The 13,954-nt window shown below is 40.5% G+C and overlaps 1 protein-coding gene across 1 annotated transcript in view; it reads left to right on the top strand.

Annotated features, from left to right (window-relative positions):
- LOC133660966 (uncharacterized) overlaps positions 1 to 10,525 on the top strand; it is a 14,047-nt gene extending 3,522 nt beyond the window's left edge. The window contains exons 11-18 of the mRNA XM_062064393.1: positions 56 to 255; positions 5,378 to 5,512; positions 5,577 to 5,764; positions 8,090 to 8,244; positions 8,320 to 8,565; positions 8,638 to 8,791; positions 8,874 to 9,002; positions 9,085 to 10,525. Coding sequence (XP_061920377.1) covers positions 56 to 255; positions 5,378 to 5,512; positions 5,577 to 5,764; positions 8,090 to 8,244; positions 8,320 to 8,565; positions 8,638 to 8,791; positions 8,874 to 8,975 — 1,180 coding nt within the window. The 3' untranslated portion in view covers positions 8,976 to 9,002; positions 9,085 to 10,525. The remainder of the gene's footprint in view (positions 1 to 55; positions 256 to 5,377; positions 5,513 to 5,576; positions 5,765 to 8,089; positions 8,245 to 8,319; positions 8,566 to 8,637; positions 8,792 to 8,873; positions 9,003 to 9,084) is intronic.
- Positions 10,526 to 13,954: the final 3,429 nt, after the last annotated feature.

Raw genomic sequence — 13,954 nt, 5'->3', positions numbered from 1 at the left:
TTCAGGGTTCATTTCCAAAGCAACATTGACCTCGCAATGCCCCTGTGCTGCGCAGATGCTCTCTACTCATGACAGACTCCTTTGCCGATTGCCACCCGAAGGTGCCGGTGGAACCGTTCCACCAAGCCTGCATCTCCTTGCTGACTAGATACCCTTTGGTGGACCACCTTGATTGCCAGTTCTTTGAGGCATACGCCAATGCCTGTGAGCTGCAGTTCGAGATCAGTCTCGGAGACTGGAGGTCTTCCACCAGATGTAAGAGTTACTACGCACATGCATATCTGTCATTCACATTTTAAAACGAAATGAAACTGGGTTTTTTTAAGCGAGTAAAGGCCTGTGGTACACTTCATACACGGTAGATCTTGATGATTCCTAGTTCGGCATTCGCATCATCATCATCATCATCATCATCATCAGCCGTTGTCAGTCCACTGCTGGACGAAAGCCTCAGCATGTTTCTGCCATAGTGAACAATCTCTCTTGGCGTACTCTTCATGCTGGTTATTAGCCTACACCTTCCACGCTGGCTTGGTGCGGGTTGGAAGGGGTATTTTATATCAGAGATCCTTCTCCTAGACTAATTGCCTTACTGGGCTGTTGAACTTAGTCTGTCCTGTTGGTTGTCCGCACCCCAATTACCCAGGGACCCGCTCAGCTTTATGGCGCTGACCGCCCGCCAGTCACAAGAGAAGGTGCAAACGGTTCTTTGTGTGCATTTTATAGACGTTAGTTGGGACTCTCTAACCCCACACACAACCTCCCATCTCATGCCTGGATGTAGTTTAACGTCATACCCAGGACCCGGCATTCGCATAGTCGCATTTTATTCTCTCTCCTTTACATAAAATTGTGAATAATTACTGTGACAGTCTCTCGCTGTCGGGGTTCCATGGACCACCAAGAACTGACATGACTGCAAGCAGTTTGTGATTTTGTTTATTTTTCAATAGTACTCAGTCTCTGGTCGGGTCGCTCTTCCGGTCGCTTTTCAGCCTCCCGCGTCGCCGTCTGTCCCTCGCTCTCTGTTGATTTCGCGCTGCATGTGCTCGCGTCTCTCCAGCTCCTTCTGCCCCGTCGTTCTCGGCTGCCGCCCTTTTGCACACTGGGAGGGGATTACACAAATGTGCGCAGCCGGGCGTTTCACGCACCGGATGTTTATTACGGCAACGATCCCGGCGCGCCCCGCCTCGCCGCTGGCCCGCCGGCCACGCCTCCTCGCCGCCATCTCGGGGTCGGCCCCGGCGTGCCCCGCCTCGCTGTCGGCCTGCCGGCCACGCCTCCCCACAATTACATTTTATGGTAATTTAGATAGGATGTGGTTTCTGCAGGAAGATGCAAGACGTAATAACGTGTAACTGCACATTTTGTAGTTACAATACCTTATACTGTAGTGCAGACCTGGGCAAAATTCATGATGTGCAGTGATGTTTTTAAATGACCGTATGTCTTGAACTATAGAAAGTATTTCAATGGTTGCAATCTGCACTTTTGGGTGTTATAGGAGTTATTAGGGTAATCTAGGTCACAGCAGCTCAGGCCAGGAGCAAAGCAGAGTGGGCGGGGTTTGTTTTCAGAGCAGCCAGCCCCAAACACATGTGTCAGGAACAGATGCGGAAAGTGTTAATATATCATATTGTAGGTGTTTATTACCCGTGTTTGTTTGGTACATTTTTGTTGTGTTTTCCTTGATTGTGAAATATGTCTAGGGAGGAGCTGGTCTGAGAAGTAAAAGATGTTCATACCTTGTTAATATTCAGTGTTTTATTGTTCTTAGTTAATAATTTAAATCCCACTTTCTTTATTTTCATGTACATTATTACAGTATGTCTCTATATACATACTTAATTTTTAAATTAATTTTGGCCAAAGGGGGCACATTTCAATATCTTACATACACTTGTTATTTCATATGTTGACAAGAGGGGGAGCACTTTTAAAAGCGACACACAGTCAATTTGAAAAAGCCCTCCTTTTTGGGACCACCCTAATTCACACACACAAAATTTGTATTTACGACATTAATAATATATACAAACTATGTTAATATGAAAAAGCTTGTTGTGAAAAATGAGTTGGAATTTCACAAGAAAAAGGTCACAATTTCACAGGAAAAACTTTGAATTTTGGCAGTATTATAACAAAAGTCGTAATTTTACTCAACGCAAGTCAAAATGTTAAAAGAAAAACGGGACATTTGCGCAACATTATGATAAAAGTTGGAATTTTACAAGAAAAGCTTAAAATGTTGCCAATTTTTTGAAAAGAGCCGTAATTTTACTCGACAAAAGTCACAATTGTATAAGAAAACTGTAAAATGTTGTCAATTGTATAATAAAAATCGGACATTCACTTGGCAAAATTATGACAAAGGTCATCATTTTACTCAAAAAATGTCACTATTTTACGAGAACAACAACAACAATTGGCAATATTGTGATAAAAGTCAGAATTTGTGTCCCATTCAGTAAAAAACTGTAAAATTCCATTCCGTTTTTTCGAGGTGGTCTGTCATAACGTTGTTAGAACTGTATGGGACATTGTGACTTTAGGTATTAGTGTTCCTGGAAAAAAGGGAGCCACACACACAAACTGTACAGCAGATTTTTACAGCTAAATGTGTATATATCATTTATACACACATACACCAATGTGGCCCCCGAGTCCCAATAGTTTTTTAGTGTATGCCTGTAATTGTTCCTTATAACTGAATTTAAAAATGCTTTTAAAGACTGTGAGAGGGTTATACGGGGTTTGGATCAGTGATACTCTACTAGTTTGAATCGAGCAACTTTACGCTTCAATGTCAAGCGGGCAACCCAAGTTGCAAAAATGTTCAACTAATATTTCTGAAATATATTATATTTAATTACAACATGACAGCTCGGTTTGAATTTGAGTGCAAAAATACACAATGTGCCAGCACCAAAACAAGTATCATGATTCTCGAACAATATATTCTCATCCCCAAACAATAATAGTCTCTAAAGATGTTCTATAATGTTCCCGTTAACATTTGGTTTTCTACTTGCACGGATGCTCGCCTGTACATCGGTTGGGGACGTCTCTGTGCTGCTGACCTGTCTCTGCTCGGGATGGTCTTCTGCTGGTCCCACTATGGACTGGACTCTCACACTATTATGTTAGATCCACTATGGACTGGACTCTCACTATTATGTTAGATCCACTATGGACTGGACTCTCTCACTATTATGTTAGATCCACTATGGACTGGACACTCACACTATTATGTTAGATCCACTATGGACTGGACTCTCACACTATTATGTTAGATCCACTATGGACTGGACTCTCACACTATCATGTTATATCCACTATGGACTGGACTCTCACACTATTATGTTAGATCCATTATGGACTGGACTCTCACACTATTATGTTAGATCCACTATGGACTGGACTCTCACACTATTATGTTAGATCCACTATGGACCGGACTCTCACTATTATGTTAGATCCACTATGGACTTGACTCTCACACTATTATGTTAGATCCACTATGGACTGGACTCTCACTATTATGTTAGATCCACTATGGACTGGACTCTCACACTATTATGTTAGATCCACTATGGACCGGACTCTCACTATTATGTTAGATCCACTATGGACTTGACTCTCACACTATTATGTTAGATCCACTATGGACTGGACTCTCACTATTATGTTAGATCCACTATGGACTGGACTCTCACACTATTATGTTAGATCCACTATGGACTGGACTCTCACTATTATGTTAGATCCACTATGGACTGGACTCTCACTATTATGTTAGATCCACTATGGACTGGACTCTCACTATTATGTTAGATCCACTATGGACTGGACACTCACACTATTATGTTAGATCCACTATGGACTGGACTCTCACACTATTATGTTAGATCCACAATGGACTGGACTCTCACTATTATGTTAGATCCACTATGGACTGGACACTCACTATTATGTTAGATCCACTATGGACTGGACTCTCACTATTATGTTGGATCCACTATGGACTGGACACTCACTATTATGTTAGATCCACTATGGACTGGACTCTCACTATTATGTTAGATCCACTATGGACTGGACTCTCACAATATTATGTTAGATCCACTATGGACTGGACTCTCACACTATTATGTTAGATCCACAATGGACTGGACTCTCACAATAATATGTTAGATCCACTATGGACTGGACTCTCACTATTATGTTAGATCCACTATGGATTGGACTCTCACACTATTATGTTAGATCCACTATGGACTGGACTCTCACTATTATGTTAGATCCACTATGGACTGGACACTCACTATTATGTTAGATCCACTATGGACTGGACTCTCACTATTATGTTAGATCCACTATGGACTGGACTCTCACACTATTATGTTAGATCCACTATGGACTGGACTCTCACACTATTACGTTAGATCCACTATGGACTTGACTCTCACACTATTATGTTAGATCCACTATGGACTGGACTCTCACAATAATATGTTAGATCCACTATGGACTGGACTCTCACTATTATGTTAGATCCACTATGGATTGGACTCTCACACTATTATGTTAGATCCACTATGGACTGGACTCTCACTATTATGTTAGATCCACTATGGACTGGACACTCACTATTATGTTAGATCCACTATGGACTGGACTCTCACTATTATGTTAGATCCACTATGGACTGGACTCTCACACTATTATGTTAGATCCACTATGGACTGGACTCTCACACTATTACGTTAGATCCACTATGGACTTGACTCTCACACTATTATGTTAGATCCACTATGGACTGGACTCTCACAATAATATGTTAGATCCACTATGGACTGGACTCTCACTATTATGTTAGATCCACTATGGACTGGACTCTCACACTATTATGTTAGATCCACTATGGACTGGACTCTCACAATATTCTGGTAGATCCACTATGGACTGGACTGTCATAATATTATGTTAGATCCACTATGGACTGGACTCTCACAATATTATGCTAGATCCACTATGGACTGGACTCTCACAATATTCTGGTAGATCCACTATGGACTGGACTGTCATAATATTATGTTAGATCCACTATGGACTGGACTCTCACAATATTATGCTAGATCCACTATGGACTGGACTGTCATAATATTATGTTAGATCCACTATGGACTGGACTCTCACTATTATGTTAGATCCACTATGGACTGGACTCTCACAATATTATGCTCGATCCACTCGACGTCCATTGATCGCCCAAGGATTCATGCGATATTTTTGGTGATAATCTCGTGCTTGAACTCTTTAAATGTGACAGCTCTAATGATAATTGATTGATTGATAATATTGTGACCATGCTCAGGTACCGACCAGCAGGCCTACTGTCAGGACCACGATTGTAATGAGCACGAGTTCTGTGGAGATTCCCTGATCAACGGTACCGGCTGCCACTGCCGTGCCACATTTGCCTTAATCTACGAGTTAGACAACATTTATGGTATGGCTACGCTACCATCGCCGCTAGCTTTTTTTTTTTTGCTAACGAGATTGTTTTTGTACAGGTCAGCAGACTGAGTGCAATGAGAGCTTGGCGTCCTTCTCACTGATTGGCTGCCTGCTGGAGGACAAAGGCATCGACTACACCATGTTGCACCTCAACGACAACGCCTGTATAGGACAAAAGGACAGCGAAACCCATTTGGTCACCTTCAACTTTGACTCTAGTGACCAATGTGGAACAACGATCACGGTGGGTCACCGACACCGACATGATAGGATTACAAAATAATACACAATATTGCAATTCCAATTCCAAAAGCAAACCCGGCCCAGCAGCATCCAGAATAGCAACCAACGGAGCAATTGAGAAGACGCACAAACGTGACACAAAATAATCCAAAAGTAGTCAAACACAAATGAATAGTATCAACAACAGTATCAATACTAATAATAATTAGAAATCCCTCAATGACATTATCATCACAGCCATTAATAAACAATCAAATAAAAACATTAAAGAAATGAACAATAATGTTACAGTGACTTACACTTGCATCACATCTCATAAACTTGACAACGCATTGTGTCCAATATTTTACACAAAGATAAAATAAGTCATATTTTAGGTACTTTTAATAGTTAAAACACATTTAGATAATGGATCCCAGGGGCTGTCTTGGTTGACAAGACTCTGCAGCATTGCGTGGACATCGGGGGCGGTACCTCTGGATTGGCGGACTGGGGTGGTGGTTTCTCTCTTTAAGAAGGGGGAACCGGAGGGTGTGTTCCAACTATCGTGGGATCACACTCCTCAGCCTTCCCGGTAAGGTCTATTCAGGTGTACTGGAGAGGAGGCTACGCCGGATAGTCGAACCTCGGATTCAGGAGGAACAGTGTGGTTTTCGTCCTGGTCGTGGAACTGTGGACCAGCTGTATACTCTCGACAGGGTCCTGGAGGGTGCATGGGAGTTTGCCCAACCAGTCTACATGTGCTTTGTGGACTCGGAGAAGCCATTCGACCGTGTACCCCGGGAAGTCCTGTGGGGAGTGCTCAGAGAGTACGGGGTATCGGACTGTCTGATTGTGGCGGTCCGCTCCCTGTATGATCAGTGTCAGAGCTTGGTCCGCATTGCCGGCAGTAAGTCGGACACGTTTCCAGTGAGGGTTGGACTCCGCCAAGGCTGCCCTTTGTCACCCATTCTGTTCATAACTTTTATGGACAGAATTTCTAGGCGCAGTCAAGGCGTTGAGGGTATCTGGTTTGGTGGCTGCAGGATTAGGTCTCTGCTTTTTGCAGATGATGTGGTCCTGATGGCTTCATCTGGCCAGGATCTTCAGCTCTCACTGGATCGGTTCGCAGCCGAGTGTGAAGCGACTGGGATGTGAATCAGCACCTCCAAGTCAGAGTCCATGGTTCTCGCCCGAAAAAGGGTGGAGTGCCATCTCCGGGTTGGGGAGGAGATCTTGCCCCAAGTGGAGGAGTTCAAGTACCTCGGAGTCTTGTTCACGAGTGAGGGAAGAGTGGATGGTGAGATCGACAGGCGGATCAGTGCGGCGTCTTTAGTAATGCGGACGCTGTATCGATCCGTTGTGGTGAAGAAGGAGCTGAGCCGGAAGGCAAAGCTCTCAATTTACCGCTCAATCTACGTTCCCATCCTCACCTATTGTCATGAGCTTTGGGTCATGACCAAAAGGACAAGATCACGGGTACAAGCGGCCCAAATGAGTTTCTTCCGCCGGGTGGCGGGTCTCTCCCTTAGAGATAGGGTGAGAAGCTCTGTCATCCGGGAGGAGCTCAAAGTAAAGCCGATGCTCCTCCACATAGAGAGGAGCCAGATGAGGTGGTTCGGGCATCTGGTCAGGATGCCACCCACGGGCACGTCCGACCGGTAGGAGGCCACGGGGAAGACCCAGGACACGTTGGGAAGACTATCTCTCCCGGCTAGCCTGGGAACGCCTCGGGATCCCCCGGGAGGAGCTGGATGAAGTGGCTGGGGAGAGGGAATTCTGGACTTATCTACTTAGGCTGCTGCCCCTGCGACCCGACCTCGGATAAGCGGAAGAAGATGGATGGATGGATGGATGGATCCCATATTCCAATATATGACTCATTATTATCTCAACTAAATGCACTTTTTCCCACTTATATCATCTCCATAGCTTGTGTATACCAGTCAGTATGTATTACGTGTGCATACCAGTCAGTATTTTTGTATGCGTGTATACCAGTCGGTATGTATCATGTGTGTATACCAGTCAATATTTATTATGTTTGTATACCAGTCAGTATGACTTGGACTATCAACATCTATCATTTTTTTAAAAATATTACCGTATTTGTTATGATGCACATTGAAAGAAATGCATTTTTACTCTTTGATGACACGTGACTGAAGTGATGCAGATCACCAAGAATACAAGTCATTGGGGTGTTTATATTTAGGAATGTGATTGCTTCTTTCAACCATAACTCTTTTATTCTCTGACATTTGCACCATACATGAGCAAGAGTTCCTTCAGCATGATAGGATTGTTATGACTACAAGGAAATAATGAGCCTTTTTGCACCGTGCAGAAAAACGACAGCCAGCTGGTGTTCAGGAACAGCCTGGTATTGGGTTTACCTCTCAACGACACAATCATCACACGCAACAGAGTGTTGGAAGTCGACCTGTCGTGTACTTACACTCAGCCGGAACTGAGCTTCGTGGTTTTCAATATCAAGAGCAGGTGCGTGGAACCTCATGTCACACCTCGGACGAGGATGCAGTCAAACACCTGACTCCACTGTGTGTGTCCCGACAGCCCCATGGTGCAAGAAGTGGTGTCGAGGAACTGGAACTACACTCTGTTCATGAAAGCGTACACGGATGTCGGGCGCAGAGTCCTGCTGACACCAGATATGGAAGTGGAGCTTAACCAGCAGGTTTGGATCGAGCTGAGCACGGAAGGACTAAGTGAGCAGTTTGTTAAAGTGGTGACCGACTCCTGCTGGGCGACCAATAATTCTCTGCCAACGGCAAATTTGAGATACGACCTCATCATCGATGGGTGAAAATACACTCCAGACCGCATCGCTTCGGTTACAATGGCCGGCATCTTGACTGTTTTCTTCCCGAGCAGCTGCCCGAACCTCAGTGACGGTACCGTGGAGATTGTAGGCAACGGGCTGGGGACGGAAAACTACTTCTCGTTCCGTATGTTCCAGTTTGTGAACAGCGACAACTTCTACCTGCACTGCACCGTGAGCCTGTGTGTGGAGCCGGATTGTACCCCAGTGAGTTGTGTACACATGCGACCGTGCAATCCTCACTTTGATTGACGTGCAACAAACATTTTATCCTGTGCTGCTAACTCAGACTTGCAGTCAGCCTTCAACCAGGAGACGCAGAGCCTTACAAAGAAAGAGGAGGGATAATTACGAAAGCAGTGGCTTAATCTCAGTGGGATGGAGCAACTAGATGGCTGTTTATCAAACACTCTCCTTGGTCAGGCATGGAAATGCAAATCACTATTAAATATATTAAATAAATCAACTATTATCACTAATGCAGTCTTTTGTGTTTTCAGGTGACCTCGTTTCCGGCCAATATCACACGCTTCAAGTCAAACACAGTGATGGCTACTGTGTATATGGACAGTGCTATGACACATTGGTCATAGTCCTGCAGATTGGGGGCGATGATTTCATTTTTGGGGGCGATGAGTTCATTTTTGGGGGCAATGATTTCATTTTTCAGTTTTCAGGTGACCTCGTTTCCGGCCAATATCACACGCTTCAAGTCAAACACAGTGATGGCTGCTGTGAGTATGGACAGTGCTATGACACATTGGTCATAGTCCTGCAGATTGGGGGCGATGATTTCATTTTTGGGGGCGATTAGTTCATTTTTGGGGGCGATGATTTCATTTTTCAGTTTTCAGGTGACCTCGTTTCCGGCCAATATCACACGCTTCAAGTCAAACACAGTGATGGCTGCTGTGTATATGGACAGTGCTATGACACATTGGTCATAGTCCTGCAGATTGGGGGCGATGATTTCATTGATTTAAAAAATAGAGTAGGGGTGTTTTTTTATGTATTCATTCTTCAAAACTATAGAAACACTGTATGCATCCTCTTAAGGCCCAAGCTGTTTGTTTACATGCTTTTTTTTATTATTTCTCTTTGCTATTTGGGCTTATTGGACCCTAATTAGAATAAAAACTAAGAATCATATTTTGATATGATGTACTTAGTCCATAAGTGACATGCTCATTCTTACTTTTACACTTTTTTTTTTCCAAATTCCATTGTATGTTGTACTCTTCTGACACCACCAGATGGCAGTAAAAGTGTCCACATAAGCGGCCATAAGACCCCAATTCAGTAGTGTACACAATTTTGGAAATAAGAGCTAAAAAGGTGCTGTCCACGCATGTGGCCACTAGACCTTTAGAGGTTTACGGTGGAATCAATTTAAACGGATCCCGCTTATGACAAAAACAACAACAGTCACGTTCTTTGTGTTACTAAAAAAGTGCCTCCTTATGTTGACGTCGACTGCTTTTATCGAGATGAAATTTGAGACCGAGAAGGATTTTAAGCCCAGTCCGTTTATGTCAAAATGTGTTGCAATGTGGTTTTCTTCCTGATGTTTGCTAAGCAGGGCAAAAGAACAACACAAACACGACTGTCTAGTTATACAGCATTGAAACATGCGCACACTGAAAGCATGGCAGTATGAAGTAGAATTATAATTAATTTTATTATGATTTATTGTAAATTGTTAGCCACTGTTACAAAGATGAGTGCATGTGCGAAAGGTTTAATGTCATTGTAGGAAGGACAGAAAATGTCTCCTTATGTCTCTGGCAAAAGTCAGAAGTACTATAAATGTGCAAACAATTGTTCATTTTTGTTTTGTTTATGTCAACAACAGTCATCCAGTTCAAGGGGCGTCAACATAGAGGGGTTCCACTGTACACAACAGGTACCATATACCACATATGGCAAATGGGATTAAGTGCTGTGATAACAATGTAACAAAATGATGTCTTGAATTATAATTAAAAAAAGGATTTGGGGATTGCAAACATACTATTGAGTCTTGTTTCATTTCAGTTTCCAAACTTTACATATACATATACATATACACATATATATATATATATATACACATATATATATATATATATATATATATATATATATATATATATATATATATATATATATATATATATATATATATATATATATATATATGTGTGTGTATATGTATATATATGTGTATATATGTATATATTTGTATATATATACATGTGTGTATATATGTATATACACACATGTATATATATATGTATATATATATATATATATATATATATATATATACAGTCAAGAAAATAAGTATTTGAACACCCTGCTATTTTGCAAGTTCTCCCACTTAGAAATCATGGAGGGGTCTGAAATTTTCATGGTAGGTGCATGTCCACTATATGAGAGATAACCTAAAAAGAAAAATCCAGAAATCACAATCTATGATTTTTTTAACAATTTATTTGTGTGATACAGCTGAAAATAAGTATTTGAACACCAACATTAATATTTGGTAGAGTAGCCTTTGTTTGCAATTACAGAGGTCAAACGTTTCCTGTAGTTCTTCACCAGGTTTGCACAGACTGCAGGGGGGATTTTTGCCCTCTCCTCCACACAGATCTTCTCTAGATCAGTCAGGTTTCTGGGCTGTCGCTGAGTAACACAGACTTTCAGCTCCCTCCAAAGATTTTCAATTGGATTTAGGTCTGGAGACTGGCTAGGCCACTCCAGAACCTTGATATGGTTCTTACAGAGCCACGTCTTGGTTTTCCTGGCTGTGTGCTTTGTGTCATTGTCATGTTGGAAGATCCAGCCACGACTCATCTTCAATGATCTGACTGAGGGAAGGAGGTTTTTGGCCAAAATCTCACAATACATGGCTGCAGTCATCCTCTCCTTAATACAGTACAGTCGTCCTGTCCCATGAGCAGAAAAACACCCCCAAAGCATGATGCTACCACCCCCATGCTTCACAGTAGGGATGGTGTTCTTGGGATGGTAAGCATCATTCTTCTTCCTCCAAACACGCATAGTGGAATTATGACCAAAAAGGTCAATTTTGGTCTCATCTGTCCACAAAACTTTCTCCCATGACTCCTCTGGATCATCCAAATGGTCATTGTCAAACTTTAGACGGGCCTTAACATGTGCTGGTTTAAGCAGGGGAACCTTCCGTGCCATGCATGATTTCAAACCATGACGTCTTAGTGTATTACCAACAGTGACCATGGAAACAGTGGTCCCAGCTCTTTTCTGGTCATTGACCAAGTCCTGCCGTGTAGTCCTGGGCTGATTCCTCACCTTTCTTAGCATCATTGAGACCCCACCAGGTGATATCTTGCATGGGGCTCCACTCCCATTGAGATTGACCGTCATGTTTAGCTTCTTCCATTTTCTAATGATTGCTCCAACAGTGGACATTTTTTCACCAAGCTGCTTGGCAATTTCTCCGTAGCCCTTTCCATCCTTGTGGAGTTGTACAATTTTGTCTCTGGTGTCTTTGGACAGCTCTTTGCTCTTAGCCATGCTGAATGTTTGGGTCTTACTGATTGTATGGGGTGGACAGGTGTCTTTATGCAGCTAACGACCTCACACAGGTGCATCTGATTCAGAATAATACAGTGGAGTGGAGGAGGACTTTTAAAGGCGGACTAACAGGTCTTTGAGGGTCAGAATTCTAGCTGATAGACAGGTGTTCAAATACTTATTTTCAGCTGTATCACACGAATAAATTGTTAAAAAATCATAGATTGTGATTTCTGGATTTTTCTTTTTAGGTTATCTCTCATACAGTGGACATGCACCTACCGTGAAAATTTCAGACCCCTCCATGATTTCTAAGTGGGAGAACTTGCAAAATAGCAGGGTGTTCAAATACTTATTTTCTTGACTGTATATATATATATATATATATATATATATATATATATGTATATATATATATATATATATATATATATATATATGTATATATATATATATATATATATATATATATATATATATATATATATGTGTATATATATATATATATATATATATATATATATATGTGTATATATATATATATATATATATATATATATATACATATATATATATATATATATATATATATATATATATATATATATATATATATATATATATATATATATATATGTGTATATATATATATATATATATATATATATATATATATATATATATATATATATATATATATATATATATATATATGTGTATATATATATATATATATATATATATATATATATATATATATATATATACATATACATATATATATATATATATATATATATATATATATATATATATATATATGTATATATATATATATATATATATATATATATATATATATATATATATATATATATACACTACCGTTCAAAAGTTTGGGGTCACATTAAAATGTCCTTATTTTTCAATGAAGATAACTTTAAACTAGTCTTAACTTGAAAGAAATACACTCTATACATTGCTAATGTGGTAAATGACTATTCTAGCTGCAAATGTCTGGTTTTTGGTGCAATATCTACATAGGTGTATAGAGGCCCATTTCCAGCAACTATCACTCCAGTGTTCTAATGGTACAATGTGTTTGCTCATTGGCTCAGAAGGCTAATTGATGATTAGAAAACCCTTGTGCAATCATGTTCACACATCTGAAAACAGTTTACCTCGTTACAGAAGCTACAAAACGGACCTTCCTTTGAGCAGATTGAGTTTCTGGAGCATCACATTTGTGGGGTCAATTAAACGCTCAAAATGGCCAGAAAAAGAGAACTTTCATCTGAAACTCGACAGTCTATTCTTGTTCTTAGAAATGAAGGCTATTCCACAAAATTGTTTTTGAACGGTATATATATATATATATATATATATATATATATATATATATATATATATATATATATATATATATATATATATATATATATATATATATATATATATATATATATATATATATATATATATATATATATATATATATATATAGGCGGTATAGCTCGGTTGGTAGAGCGGCTGTGCCTTGAGGGTTGCAGGTTCGATCCCCGCTTCCGCCATTACCCATCTGCTCCCAGTGCCACCCACACTGGTTTAAATGTAACTTAGATATTGAGTTTCGCTATGTAAAAGCTGTGTGTAGTGTTTTACTTCTTGTCTAGTGTTTTACTTCTTGTCTTGCGCTCCTATTTTGGTGGCTTTTTCTCTCTTTTTTTGGTAGCAGTTTCATGTCTTCCTTTGAGCGATATTTCCCGCATCTACTTTGTTTCAGCAATCAAGAATATTTCAGTTGTTTTTATCCTTCTTTGTGGGGACATTGTT

This window comes from Entelurus aequoreus, linkage group LG01, assembly GCF_033978785.1.
Source record: "Entelurus aequoreus isolate RoL-2023_Sb linkage group LG01, RoL_Eaeq_v1.1, whole genome shotgun sequence".
NCBI classification, from domain to species: domain Eukaryota; kingdom Metazoa; phylum Chordata; class Actinopteri; order Syngnathiformes; family Syngnathidae; genus Entelurus; species Entelurus aequoreus.
Note: the sequence above shows the minus strand (reverse complement) of the source record. Positions and strands in the feature narration are given on the sequence as shown.